Here is a 15,052-nt window from a genome sequence, read left to right on the forward strand (position 1 = left end):
GTAAAATAAAATCCGAATTATTATCCAAAAGCCGGCGGGCCGGACTTGTTATCGGCTTCGCCGGTATGTTTTAAATGGCGTACGATCAGTCTGAGCCTTGCCGAGCCTGACCGAATGACCCTCGACTCGGCCGGCCCGACCCGACCCGACCCATGCCACCACTAGTACTTTGTCTGTCTCGGTAGCATACGTACGCTCTTGATTTTCTTGTCCGAAATCCGGATAAATCCAAAAATCGGCACCGTCTCAGTCCCGAAGTTGCCGGATTTGAGACGTACCTGTAGATGCGATTTTTTTCTTAGTATTTCCTGCATTAATCACCAGGTCAGGAGTTAAGACCTGCCAGTCTAGTTACATGCTTTGTTGGGATTTATGAGTGCTCTAACTTGCAAACAATTGAATGCAGAGTCATGGATTTTTTAAATGTTGTTCAGTTGCATGCTTGGGCTACAATCTTCAGGGAGCCTCCCTAGTTCCTAAATTTTCCTGGGTTTAAGTTTTTAATTCCCATTGAGGAATATGTGTTTTTCAAAGTATAATTTTAGAAACATATTTGCTTGCAATTTTTTCAAATAATATTAGTGAAAAAATACAAACTATGCAACCAAAAAATGAATGGGGACAAATTCCTTAAATTTTCTTTAAGTCTAGCTATTTAAACAAGATCAAAATTTCTTGTGCGCCCCAAGGAATATTTTCCCCAGGTCATATAACTGTAGCCAAATTGGTGGGCATACAACATATTTCCAGGCTTCTTGCTATGACCCATCATCCTAGAAATGTTCAAGATGATCATAGTAACATTTCCCCCTCTGTGGTGAAGTGCTTGGCCTCTACGTAAATGATTCAATATCACTGAGAAATATGAATATGGGGAGAGGGATGAGGTGATTAAAAATATAAATAAAAAAATATAATGAATTCCATTTGTTGAAATAAACACATTTATATTTATTTGTGTATTTATAATTGGAATAGTTTCACCTATAAATTAGCAAATCAACATATAGTTCCATTTTATGGTTGATTTTCACTGAGCTTTACTTTTCCACCATTTACAGTGGACTGATGGTATTGTTGCAAATACCTTCCGAGAATTTGCTTCTTCAGAAACCCCCGATCGTAAGTGGGTGATATTTGACGGACCTATTGATACCCTGTGGATTGAAAGTATGAACACAGTATTGGATGATAACAAGAAGGTAAGTCAGTGTTTCAACAAAAGTATGCATTCAGATTCTTTGCTAGACTACATGTTGTTATGACTTTCTCTACATGTAATTGGATTTTAAAAAACAGATAAATCCATATTCAATCAAACAGCCACAGAATGTTTATCATTCAATAACAACAAGAACAATAACTTGCATTTATATAGCACCTTTAAAGTACAAAAATGTCCCTGGGCATTTCACAAAAGCATAATCAGAAAAAGTGCCACTGAGTCAAAGCAGTTGATATTGGGTGATTAAAAGCTTGTACAAAGAGGTCGTTTTAAGAAGAGTATTAAAGGAAGAAAGAGAGGTGGAGGGACAGAGCGGTTTAGAGTGGGAATTCCAGAGCCTAGACCCTGAAGGCACGGCTGCTAATAACGGGGTAAAGGGAGTGGAGAATGCACAAGAGGTCAGAGTTGGAGGGACGCAGTGTTCTCAGACGGATGTAGGACTGGAAAAAGTTACAGAGAGAGCATTCAATTACATAAAATTCCATGACATTGGCCGGATTTTAATTTTAATTTGGAGGCTGGTAGAGAATGGGGGTGGGGTGCTGGAATGCGGTCGGGAAAACAGGGAGATGGGTTTCTGGCAGGCCCTGCCGAATTTAACGGCAAGGCCTGATTAGCATTTCAAAGCCTGAATTCCTGCCCACAGCCAGCCAGATGGAGAGGCTGGCTGGCTGTCGAGTGGGTAGGCCTGTGGCATCAGGCCGTAGAGAGGAGGGGGGTCGGAAAGGGATTGGGGGTCGGAGGGGGTCCGTTAGAAGGGGATCGAATATTGCAGGCCTTATGTGGGGTGGGGGGGGCTACCCTGGGGGGGAGTTCAGAATGGTCGGGGGCTGTTCGATCTCGGGGGTTGGCCAGGTAGGGATGCTGGATCCAGCAGGTAAGTGGAAAATTGTTTACCTCTTGGATACAGCAATCCTCGCCTTCCTTTAGCTGGAGGCTTCCCCGAGTCCCAGGAGTTAGATTTAAAATGGTGGATCATCATCAGGCATGGAGTCTTATAATATTTAAATTGCCAAGCTGCTTCCTGCAGCGGGTTGGCTGCTGCCCCCATCCTGTCTCCGTTAAAACTGGAAGTGGGCGGGTTGGGGATAAGGATTTAGATTTTTAACTCTTTAACGTTCCACCCGACCACAAACCACCCATTTTTTGCGATTATAATTCCCCCCAAATTATCTCTGTGACAAAGAACTAAAGTTGCACAGGAATATTGTGAAGCACAGAAAAGTGGAAGCTTTTTTGAAATGAATGGCAGCTTCAATTTTAACCCCCGGCACCCAATGAGAATGGAGCGTGCAAGGGTTAAAATAAATGAAGTGTACATATCTCCCTGTTCGCATCGCACTCTACAGGCTGCTATTTTAACTCCTGGGTTTCGGGCCGCATTGGAAGAGCTGGCTGAAGGCAGTCGAGGACCTCATAAATATTCAAAAATCAGGGACCAATGATGTCTTTTGGACCGTGCGGTGTTTTAATGCCGAGCCTCGTGAGTTGTGCACAGTGCTGACCGTGCCAGGAAAAGCTGCCACAAAACGGTTCCAGAGCTAAAAGAGGCCCAAGAAAATAAGTCCACCAGCCAGCTGGTTCAGGCAGGAGATTCGGCTGCAGGATAAAGTTGAGGCCCAGGGGTTAAAATGGCCTGCGCATCATGCTGATTTGGCTGTGTGAGCTTGTCGCTCAGCTCAAACCCCTCCAACGCTGCACCTGTTAAAATCGGAGCTTAAGTTTCAAAAATGTTTAATGAAAGATACCGTAAGTTAAACCTAAGTACTCTCCTTTTTGAGCTTGTGTGTAATCTTACTATTGTGGTAATGATCAAATTGTTCCACCATCTCTTAATAATGACTTTTTTATCACCAGCTATGTTTGATGAGTGGAGAGATCATTCAAATGTCTCAGCAGATGAGCCTCATTTTTGAAGCCATGGACCTTTCCCAAGCTTCAGTAAGAGCCCTTTATTTCCCTCTACATAATTGTAGAATTCAAAATACTAAATTAAAATATAATTATATATTAGGAAAAAGTAGATGGCATTTCTGTGAATCTCAAACAGATGTTTTATTTTTGTATTATTAGCCTGCTACAGTCAGTCGCTGTGGTATGATCTATCTGGAGCCAGCCCAACTGGGCTGGAAGCCTATTGTTACATCCTGGCTTAAAGGTCTTAAAAATATATTTCTTCATAAAGGCATGCCGAGTCTCTTGGAGGATCTCTTTGACTGGCTGGTGCCTCTTGCACTCCATGTCCTTCGCAAACAATGCAAGGTAAATTTGATCTCAAAAGTTGGCTTTTCACTATAATTGCAAAATATAATTGAATGTTAAGTTATTATAAAGCAATTATTTAAAGTGATGAAACTTGAAAGAAAAACTTTTTATGATCTGTCCAGTAGGAATGAGGAGCAAAATGAATTCCAAACCTGAAAATTGACTCGTTTGAGTTCATGTACCAAATAGCCAACTGGGAATTTAGGTTCAGACTCCAGTTTACAGGGCCCAGTGTACAAGTCTTTTAACTGAAGCTAAGTTTTAAAATTGTGTTGCACAGATCTAAATAGTGGGTAATTTGAATCAATTTGGGGTTGGTACTTGACCCCTTTTAAAGGAAAAAAATAGCACATGCTTAGACATTTTGTTTTTGCCCAATTCCCCAGCTGATGTTGACTTATGTCTTGGCTAGAGGTACAGCAATGAGAAACAATTGTTTTTGCATGTTAATATTTCAAAAGATAAATATCCTGATGTCAGCCTTGTGGCAGTGGAAAGTTTGTGAATGCATCCTCACTGCTTCCCTTAGAAACCGAGGTCACTCTTGTGAATTTGTTGTGGCTAATTCAGAGTGGTAGTGGTGAAGGCTTGCAGGTATGTTGTATGCCAGTCCTATCTACCACAGTTGATTCATGATCCAATGGCACCAGAAAAGATGAATAGAAGGAGTTTTTCCTCAAATAAATAAAAAAAGCAAAAGGAACGGCAAGCTCAGAATTTAATTGTGAAAGGTTATGTGAGCTTTTGGTTAGAATGCATCCACTAAATCTCTCAGAGGAATGCAGCCTTGGAGCAAGTTAATGTACATTTAGTGCCTGCTCGACGCGTGGGAAGTGGAGTAAAGTGCCTTGGTAGTTGTAATGTATCTGATTGATCCCAATCAATCTTAATGTATTTGAAATTGTTATATAAGAGCAGTTATACCTGAGCTAAGGTTTATACAGCACGTCATCCTCATCATCATCATAGGCAGTCCCTCGGGATCGAGGAAGACTTGCTTCCACTCTTAGCATGAGTTCTTAGGTGGCTGTACAGTCCAATACTAGAACCACAGTCTCTGTCACAGGTGGGACAGATAGTTGTTGAGGGAAGGGGTGGGTGGGACTGGTTTGCCGCACGCTCTTTCCGTAGCCTGCACTTGATTTCTGCATGTTCTCGGCGACGAGACTCGAGGAGCACAGCACCCTCCTGGATGCACTTCCTCCAATTGGGGCTTTGGTCAGGGACTCCCAGGTATCAGTGGGGATGTTGCACTTTATCAGGGAGGCTTTGAGGGTGTCCTTGTAACGTTTCCTCCGCCCACCTTTGGCTCGTTTGCCGTGAAGGAGTTCCGAGTAGAGGGCTTGCTCTGGGAGTCTCGTGTCTGGCATGCGAACTATGTGGCCTGCCCAGCGGAGCTGATCAAGTGTGGTCAGTGTTTCAATGCTGGGGTTGTTGGCTTGGTCGAGGACGTTAACGTTGGTGCGTCTGTCCTCCCAGGGGATTTGTAGGATCTTGCGGCGACATTGTTGGTGGTATTTACGTCAGTATAAGTGGTGGCAGCTTTTTCCCTCCATTTTGTAGGCGAAACTACTTTATGACCTTAGAGTATTCTCATTTGTGCTAAAAAAAAGCATGGGTAAGCACTGCCATTTAGATTTATGTGCTACAGATTTAATGGGGCCATAAACCTTTTGGATTTATTAACATAAATGTGTAGCCTTCAAATCTCAATATATCTCAATGCTCAAGCCTCATATCTACAGATTATGAAATGCAGATTAAAGATAAATACATTTTAAAACAAGGAATCTAACCATCAATTGCAAGTGATAATGGTTAACTTTTGTATACCTCCTTATTTGCCATTTTCTGCCTCTGCTGCCATCATTATTTTGCTTTAAATATTGGGGATGAAATCTTTTGGCGAACTGGGCTGGATGAGTTTCATAACATTGTGAAGGAAGTGAATTAGCATCAAAGTACAACCATAACATTTCAAGTGGTCTTTTTGTTTCAACAGTCCATACTAATTCAGCCCCTACAATTGTCCAGCTCAGTAACTCATCTCAGGATTCTCAATTGCAGCATCAGTATTCACCACATGAACAAGTTAACTTAACAAAAAAAAGTTAATCCGAATTCTTTATAATTGTTTCATTTTTAAAAGACTAATATTGGCGCACGAGAAGATTGTTAAATTTAAAAATGTCTGGTTCGATAATACTAATACATTTTATTGACTCTTCAATTTATTATTTTAATTTACAAATTTGCCTGATTTCTCTTTTATCATCAAAGGACACCTGTTGTCTTGTTGTCAATTTGTCTTTTTCATGTAATCTGCCTTGGGGTGCACTATTGTGTTCCTAACACAGATGAGACTGCACACAGGGAGGTTAAAGTAACAGTGACCTCAGTCTTTATTAAGACACTCCAGAGTGAGTAACAGGCCTTAGGGGCCGGCTTATATACAGTGCTTCTCAAGGGATGCTGGGATCCCTTGGGACTTCAGGGGATGCGCTCCCTGATGGCGGAATACGGGAGTGCATGCTTTACAGATACACAACATCACTCCCCACCCAAAGTCAAAGTGAAAACTATTTACAAGGTGAGGTGGTCGGGAGCCTTTCTTTCCCTGGTGGACTGCCTCGGTACAAATGTCTGTTCTGGTGTGTTGGCTGTGCCCTCGCTGGGCTGGCATATTGTTGGCCCTGCAGGGCTCCTGGGTGAGCCTGGCCTTGCTGGGCTGTTGGGCATGATGGGTTCGATTTCCTGGTCCGGGGTGGTGTCGTTGATCCTTTGGGTGTATGTTGTGGACTCAAAAAAGGTGGTGTCTGCTGTGGGTTGTTCAGGGCCGTCTGTGAACCGCAGCCTCGTTTGGTCCAGGTGCTTTCTGCAAATTTGTCCATTGTCTAGTTTGACTACAAACACCCTACTCCCTTCTTTAGCTATCACCGTGCCCGCGATCCACTTGGGACCATGTCCATAGTTTAGTACATACACAGGGTCATTCAGATCAATTTCCCGTGACACAGTGGCGCGACCATCGTTTACATTTTGTTGCTGCCGCCTGCTCTCTACCTGATCATGCAGGTTGGGGTGAACCAGCGAGAGTCTGGTTTTAAGTGTCCTTTTCATGAGTGGCTCAGCCGGGAGGCACCCCTGTGAGCGAGTGGGGTCACGTGCGGTTGCTGAGCAGTACTTGGGACAGGCGGGTTTGGAGTGAGCCTTCTGTGACTCGTTAAAGGCTCTGTTTGATCGTTTGTACTGCCTGCTCTGCCTGCCCATTGGAGGCTGGTTTAAATGGGGCCGAGGTGACATGTTTGATCCCATTGTGAGTCATGAATTCTTTAAATTCGGCACTGGTGAAACATGGCCCGTTGTCACTGACCAGTATGTCAGGCAGGCCATGGGTGACAAACATGACCCTCAGGCTTTCAATGGTGGCGGTGGTGGTGCTTCCCGACATTATTTCACATTCAATCCATTTTGAAAAAGCATCCACCACCACCAGGAACATTTTATCGAGAAACGGGCCCGCATAGTCGACATGGATCCTCGACCATGGCCTGGAGGGCCAGGACCACAAACTTAGCGCGTTGCTCAACTCTGGGCGCGTTGCTCAACTGAGTGCACACGCTGCATTGCCGTACACAGGACTCTAAGTCAGAGTCGATACCGGGCCACCACACGTGGGATCTGGCTATCGCATTACTATACCCGGGTGTGTGCTGTGGAGATCCGAGATGAATGTCTCCCTGCCCTTTTTGGGTAGCACTGCGTGGTTACCCCACAACAGGCAGTGTGCCTAAATGGACAGCTCGTCCTTTCACCGCTGGAACGGCTTGATTAGCTCTTGCCTTTCAACGGGGCTGCTGGCCTAGCTCCCATGCAGTACACAGTTTTTTACTAGGGACAGCAGAAGATCTTGGCTGGTCAAATCCTAATCTGGCGGGCCGTGACATGTGATTTATCATTTTCAAACGCTTCCATGACCCTCAACAAGTCTGCGAGCTGCGCCACCATCAACAAGTTTGCGGGCTGCGCCATTTCCACCCCTGTGGTGGGCAATGGTAGCCGACTGAGAGCATCCGCACAGTCCTCGGTGCCTGGCCTGTGGCGGATGGCGCGAGTGCCCACCTTTGTATGCGGACTGAGGTATTAGTATTTATCCCCTTGTTTTCAGCGAACAGAGATATGAGGGGCTTGTGATCGGTTTCCAGCTCAAATTTGAGGCCAAAAAGGTACTGATGCATTTTCTTTACCCCGAACACACACGCTAATGCCTCTTTCTCAATCATGCTGTAGGCCCTCTCGGCCTAAGACAAGTTCCTGGAGGCATAAGCGACGGGTTTCAATTTCCCCGCAACATTAGCTTGTTGTAATACACACCCGACTCCGTACGACGACGCATCACATGCTAGCACAAGTCTTTTACACGGGTTATACAATACAAGCAGCTTGTTGGAGCATAAAATGTTTCTGGCTTTCTCAAAAGCAATTACTTGTTTTTTTTCCCATACCCAGTTCTCACCTTTATGCAATAACACATGTAAGGGTTCTAAGCGGGTGCTTAACCCCAGTAGGAAGTTACCAAAATAGTTGAGGAGTCCCATGAACGACCGCAGCTCCTTGATATTCTGTGGCCTGGGCACGTTCCTGATAGCCTCTGTCTTGCCGTCTGTGGGCCGAATGTCACCTGCCGCGATCTTTCTCCCCAGAAACTCCACTTCTGTTGCCATGAAGATGCATTTTGACCTCTTCAGCCGCAGCCCTACGCAATCCAGTCGCTGGAGGACCTCCTCCAGGTTTTGTCGGTGTGCGATGGTGTCCCAACCCGTGACCAATATGTCGTCTTGAAAAACCACCGCGTGTGGTACCGACTTGAGTAGGCTCTCCATGTTTCTCTGGAAGATTGCTGCAGCCGACTGAATTCCAAACGGGCATCTGTTGTAGATGAACAGTCCCTTGTACATGTTGATGCAGGTGAGGTCCTTCGAAGACTCCTCCAGCTCCTGCGTCATGTAGGCCGAAGTCAGGTCGAGCTTGGTGAAGGTCTTGCCTCCTGCCAGCGTCGCAAATAGGTCGTCGGTCTTAGGTAGTGGGTATTGGTCCTGTAGTGAGAAACGATTAATAGTTACTTTATAATCGCCGCAAATCCTGACCATGCCATCACTTTTGAGTACTAGAACAATCGGGCTGGCCCACTCACTGAATTCCACTGGGGAACTGATGCCCTCGCGTTGCAGCCTGTCCAGCTCGATTTCCACTCTCTCCCTCATCATGTGAGGTACCGCTCGCGCCTTGTGGTTAATGGGTCATGCCTCTGGGACCAAGTGGATCCGCACCTTCGCCCGGAAAAGTTTCCAATGCCTGGCTCAAAAAGGGAAGGAAATTTGTTAAGAACCTGGATACATGAGGCTTCATCGACACGTGATAGCGCTCGCATGTCATCCCAGTTCCAGCGGATTTTGCCCAGCCAGCTCCTTCCAAGCAGTGTGGGGCCATCGCCCGGGACAATCCAGAGTGGCAGTTTATGCACCATGCCCTCGTAGGTGACCTTTACCATGGCGCTGCCCAGGACAGTGATAAGCTCTTTGGTGTGCGTTCTCAGTTTCATGTGGATGGGGCTCAGGGCTGGTCTGAGTGCCTTGTTGCACCACAGTGTCTCAAACATCTTTTTACTCATGATGGATTGGCTAGCACCAGTGTCCAGTTCCATGGTCACGGGTAAGCCATTCAATTTTACATTTAGCATTATAGGTGGACATTTCGTCGACAATGTGTGCACCCCGTGTACTTCAGCATCTGCCTCCTCTCTCTCAGGCTCGAAATTGCTTTGATCCGCCATGGACCGATCTTCCTCTGCCACGTGGTGGTTAGCAGGTTTTGCAGAGCTTGCAGCTCGTCTGCAAGCTCATTGGAGATGCCCCATTGTTCCACAGCTCTTGCAAATATACCCTTTGAAGCGGCATGAATAGGCTGAATGGAAGCCTCCACCACACCAACAAGGTGTGAATTGCCTTGCATTCATCTTTTGTTGCAGACTCTGATTCATCTGGGTCACCTGAGGCCTGTTGGCAGTTGCAGACTCGTGGTTTCTGCCCTGTACATTTCTGCTCGCAAGCACAGTTCCAGTTTATTTATGAACATTGCTAGTACTTGTGTGCTGAGAGATTTGTTTGGTGTTATCACTGGTGGACATAAACACCTGTGCTATCGCAATGGTCTTACTGAGAGTCGGTGTCTCTACAGTCAAAAGTTTTCGTAGGATGGTCTCGTGGCCAATGCCCAGTACAAAAAAAGTCTCTGAGCATTTGCTCCAGGTGGCCATCAAACTCACATTGTCCTGCACGTCGCCTTGGCTCGGCGACATAGCTCGCCACTTCCTGACCTTCAGATCGCTGGCACATGTAGCACCGATACCTCGCCATCAGCACGCTCTCCCTCGGGTTAAGATGCTCCCGAACCAGTGTACACAGCTCCTCATATGACTTATCTGTGGTTTCACTGGAGCCAGAAGATTCTTCATGAGGCTGTAGGTTGGTGCTCCGCAGACTGTGAGGAGGACCGCTCTCCTTTTTGCAGCGCTTCCTTCTCCGTCCAGCTCGTTGGCTACAAAGTACTGGTCTAGCTGTTCGACATAGGCTTCCCAATCCTCACCCTCCGAGAACTTCTCCAGGATGTCCACAGTTTGCTGCATCTTTGCGTTGGATTCGTATACTCATTGCCAGTTATTGTGTTCCTAACAGATGAGACTGCACATAGGGAGGTTAAAGTAACTGACCTCAGTTTTTATTAAGACACTCCAGAGTGAGGAACAGGTCTTAGGGGGCTGGCTTATATACAGTGCTCCCAAGGGATGCTGGGATCCCTTGGGACTTCAGGGGATGCGCTCCCTGGTGGCGGAACATGGAAGTGCATGCTTTACAGATACACAACAGCACGATGTTTGAGAGGATAAAAATGATCGCCTCCTTCTTGCTCATATTTTCTGAATCTGATTGTTTTATGTCTAAATCAAAATAATTGAGCTCAATTTTAACCCTAACTGCCCAGCTACTGGGTAGTTAAAAACAAGCAGATTTCTTACCTGCTCAGATCTTGACTATTTCTGACCATTTGCGATGTTAAGCTTCGGGGGTTTTGCAGGTGGATCAAGCCCAAAGCAAGCAGGAACCTCATAAATTTTACATAGGACCCTGATGTAATTTTAACCGGGGCCTGAGTGGGGAAGCTGCTGTGGCTTTCTTCTTACCAGAAATAGCTCCGTAGTTGCTCTGAAGATAAAAGAGGCTTTTGTGTCTAGACGAGACCTTTTGTGGGACTGCTCCTTTGTGTCCTTCACAGAACTTCATGGCCTCCCCTATCCAACTGCCACCCTTCCCTCCCAAAACCCTTTCACCACCACTTACCTACAAGCTGGCGGGTGCCACCTGATCTTAACCTACTGACAGCCGCTCTGCACCCTCTTCATGAATGTTCTGGACAGGAAGTGGACAGGCAGTATTTATCTGAAGCCCAGTGATGAAAATCGCCATGGCATCCCGCTGTTTCTGCCAAGCAAGAAATCACCTCGCCAGAGTGTTTTCCTGCTGGAATCCTGCTCCGAGTTATAATCTGCGCCATTAGTTCAGTTAGATACACAGTATTATAAAATTCAGGCCAAAAATTTCCCCTAAAAAAAAAGAGTGCGTTTGTAACACGGGGACAGTTAAATTGTTAAAAATGGGATTCCTGACCTGACCCCGCCTCCAACCCATCCACTTCTGGTTTTAACAGAAGCGGGTTGGGGGCGGGGCAGTGAAGAACGAGCGAACAACCCGCTCACGAGGGGCAGAACGTCAATTTAAATATTAGAATGAAGCTGGAAGCCTTTTTTTTTTAAAAACTGCATTTTGAATTTAACTGCGTGTGGATGGGTTTCACACAATTTTTGAAACCCAGCAGTTAGTGAGGCGAGGACTACTGCACCCAGGAGGTACGTGGCTTTATACCTACTTCCTGGATCTAGGATCCCTACCTAACCCATCCCCCGCGAATAGAGACCCCTCACAAGGCCTTGAATCGCATTCCCAGGCCTCCGAACCTCACCGTGAGGCTTCTCACTTCCCCACCAACCCGCTGATCCCTGATCCTCTGGCTGATCCCAATCCCCCCCACCCCACTCTGATCCTCAGGCAGACCTTCCACTCTCTTGTTGAACCTCCGGCTGACTGCCCCCCCCCCCCCCCCCCCAACCCCCACCCCAGGCCCTGTCGATTCCTGATCCTCCGGCTGATTCCAATCTCCCCGCCCACCCCGCCTTTCACCCCCACTACCGATCCCTGGCTGCCCCCCATCCCCGATAAATTTCCCCCAACAATCCCTGAGCCCTCCCGCAATCCCCGACTGAGCCCCCCGCGATCCCCAGCTGCCCCCACCCCCACCCCTGCAATCCTCCTCCTGGACTGAACCCTCGCTCCCTTCATGCATTTGTTGATCTCAATCTGGCTGGCTGTGGGTGGGAAACCGAGGCCTCACCCGCAAAGCAGGCCCTACTGTTATAGTTGGCAGGATCTGCGGGAAACGGGAGCCCGCCGACCCCAATCCGCCCACCTGCACAAAATTCCGGCCTCGCTGTCTGAAACTAAGCTCAGGGATCCTCATGGACAATGCTGCAACAGATTGTAAGAAAATAGACATTTATGCCATTTTTATTTGGTAGACAAACAGAAAAGTATAACTAAACTACGTCATGAATAGCTAGAAATTATAAAGAATATTACTGATGTAATTTCCACGTCTATTACTCAGGAGCTGGTTTCAACATCTGACAGCAATACTGTGGTCTCACTCACTCGTCTTTTTGAGATGCTTCTCTGTGACCATGTGACTGCCGACTCTGATCATAAGAGCGTTCGTATCTGGATAATGGTACAAATTATTACTCTTCATATCACTTTCTATTTCATGAGAAGGCAAATACTGCTAACTTTGCTTATTTTTTTTATCCTCTCTTTAGTTCTAAGTACCCAGGTCACCTACTCCCAGGCCTCTGCAAAGCCATTCTAAAGGTGGTCACTAGATTCTGTGCATAAGTGACTTGCAGTTACTCCCCCTCAGATTTTGTAGCAATTATCTTTACTATGTAGTTGTGATCCAGCTATGTATTAAATCATAAGTATTGGAAGTGGTGGGTGAAACGAGATACACTGATATTTCTCTTGAAACCTGGATGCTGTAGTCTTATGCCCTGATGTTATCCATGGAAATAAAAGGCCAGAGATTGCTGGCCCTGTCAATGCGCTAGACAGAACAGTGTATTCATAGTAAACTGCTCTGGTTCAGCCCTAAAATCTCTGGGATTTCCTGCCTGGAGCTATTTAAATAGCCCAGGTAGCCTTGGTGCAAATCCACCCTCTGGGACATGTTCGCACAAGCAGTAGGGGCAAGAAATTGTTCCAATGTGTCACTGGCCATGTGAGTAGGTCCTTCTGGCCAACAAAGGGAGTTTAGGACATGGGGAAATAACCTTAAAATCAGAACCAAGCCATTCTAGAGAGAAGTTAGGAATAATTTTTTTCACACAAAGGATGGTAGAAGTGTGGAACTCTCTCCCACAAAAAAGCAGTAGATGCTAGCTCAAGTAATTTTAAGTCTAAGATCGATATATTTTTGCTAGCCAAGGGTATTAAGGGATATGGAGCCAAGGTGGGTAAATAGAGTTGGTATACTGATCAGCTATGATCTCATTGGATGACAGAACAGGTTTGAGGTGCTCAATGGCTTATGTTTCAAGAAAGTTCTGATAGAAGTTTTAAATTCTTGGGGGTGGGAGGGGTTAAGAAATGTGAATCTTGACCTCACCTATTATTATTCTGCCTGCTTCTGGACCACTGAGGACACTAGCAGCAGTCTGGTGGTAGGTCACAGCACCCTGCTCGTCAGGTGCCCAGCTGACAATAGGACAGCTGCTAGCACCTCCTCCTGCCTCATTTATATTGATGCATTGAGCCTATGCCTACTGCAGATGCATGTCCAGCCTCCTCACCCCTTCACCGCCCCCCCGCCCCCATTTAGTGTCAGTCTTAAGCTCAGTGATAACACTTTCACCTCTGTGTCAGAAGGTCGTGTGCTGATGCCCCATTCTCGAGGCTTGAGCACATAATCTGGACTGACACTTCAGTGCAGTACTGCACTGATGAAAGTGCTGTTTTTCAGATGAGATGTTAAACCAAGCTCAAGTAGACATAAAAAATCCTATGACACTTTTTGAAGAAGAGGGAGGAAGCTCTCCCAGTGTCCTGGTGATCATTTACTCCTCAACCAACAACATTAAAACAGATGCCATTGCTATTTTAGGACCCTGTGCACAAATTGGCTGGTGTGTTTACCTACTTTACAACAGTGACTACACTTCAAAAAGTACTTAATTGCCTGTGAAGCTTTTTGGGACAACTTGAGGCTATGGAAGGCATTATATAAATTCAAGTTATTTCTTTTTTTACCACAGATTGTATACCTGGTATAATCCATTGGTATAAATGATTTGTCATCATGTTATTAATGTTGGAAGTTGTGAACTGATGTTATTACGGGACTAAGTAGTCTTAATCCATAGATTGTAATTTACCCCATGGTAATAAGTTGGTGTAAAAATGATCAGATGTGATATCCTTTGTATTGTTGCACTTATACAAGTCTGATACTCATACTTGCCTCTCAAAATTAAACCTGACTGCATCTTGTTTCCAGGCTGCCTTTGCCATTTCCTTGACTTGGTCAATTGGTGCAACCTGTGACATAGAGGGGCGAAAAATATTTGATGCATTCATGCGTGAAATCGTGTCTGTAAAATCTACATATCCGCCAATGCCAGTTTCTGTGGGAAAATGGGAATGTCCCTTTGAAGAAAAAGGACTTATCTATGACTACATGTATGAGGTACGCCATTATTCTAGTCCCTGAACCAACAACTCAGAAATCTTATCCAAATCTAGTTCTTTATTGAAAATAACGAGAATGCAAAACGTCAAGAAAATATCACGCTACCTTTGTAGCTATTTCATGTGCAGTAGACACTGATGAAAGAGTGGCCATTGTTTAAAGTTTTCTTGCCAGTTTTCTCTCCTTCACATCCCTTCTGCTAAAGATGTTGACTTCTTGCTAGGATTTAATTCCATGGATGCTGGATATCATCTGGTACATCACTCGAGATTGACAGTAGTGTCTGCAGGCTATTTGACCTCAGGGATGTCAAGAGTGGAGTCCGATATCCTCACCTGATTTTTTTTGCACACTTACTGGCTCGGGATCAGGAGCAGAAGTTGTGTTTGATTTCTTCTCCCTAATACTGGGGAATTACTGTCAATGGATGGACCTTGATTGAGTTCAGCTAACTCAACACAGACTGGGAATGAAAGCTGGAACCATCCTCGACCCAGTGACTTAGGGCCCAAATTTCCCCATGAGTTGCACCGTTTTTTTTGGTGTAACTTGATTTTTCTGGTGTATCTTTTTAGTTGCAAATATGGCCATTTAATTTACGCCAGTGTAAGTGAGTTAGTTAAGTTTTTTGTTGGGTCAGTTTTCTTTTTC

At 45.5% G+C, this 15,052-nt stretch overlaps 1 protein-coding gene across 2 annotated transcripts in view; it reads left to right on the top strand.

The window, feature by feature from the left end:
• dnah12 (dynein, axonemal, heavy chain 12) overlaps positions 1-15,052 on the top strand; it is a 393,315-nt gene that overhangs the window by 192,671 nt on the left and 185,592 nt on the right. For both annotated transcript variants that reach the window (XM_070895275.1, XM_070895274.1), the window contains 5 exons: positions 1,062-1,202; positions 3,083-3,166; positions 3,299-3,487; positions 12,269-12,388; positions 14,210-14,398. In XM_070895275.1, coding sequence (XP_070751376.1) covers positions 1,062-1,202; positions 3,083-3,166; positions 3,299-3,487; positions 12,269-12,388; positions 14,210-14,398 — 723 coding nt within the window. The remainder of the gene's footprint in view (positions 1-1,061; positions 1,203-3,082; positions 3,167-3,298; positions 3,488-12,268; positions 12,389-14,209; positions 14,399-15,052) is intronic.

Source organism: Pristiophorus japonicus, chromosome 12 (genome assembly GCF_044704955.1).
Source record: "Pristiophorus japonicus isolate sPriJap1 chromosome 12, sPriJap1.hap1, whole genome shotgun sequence".
In the NCBI taxonomy this organism is placed as follows: Eukaryota; Metazoa; Chordata; class Chondrichthyes; family Pristiophoridae; genus Pristiophorus; species Pristiophorus japonicus.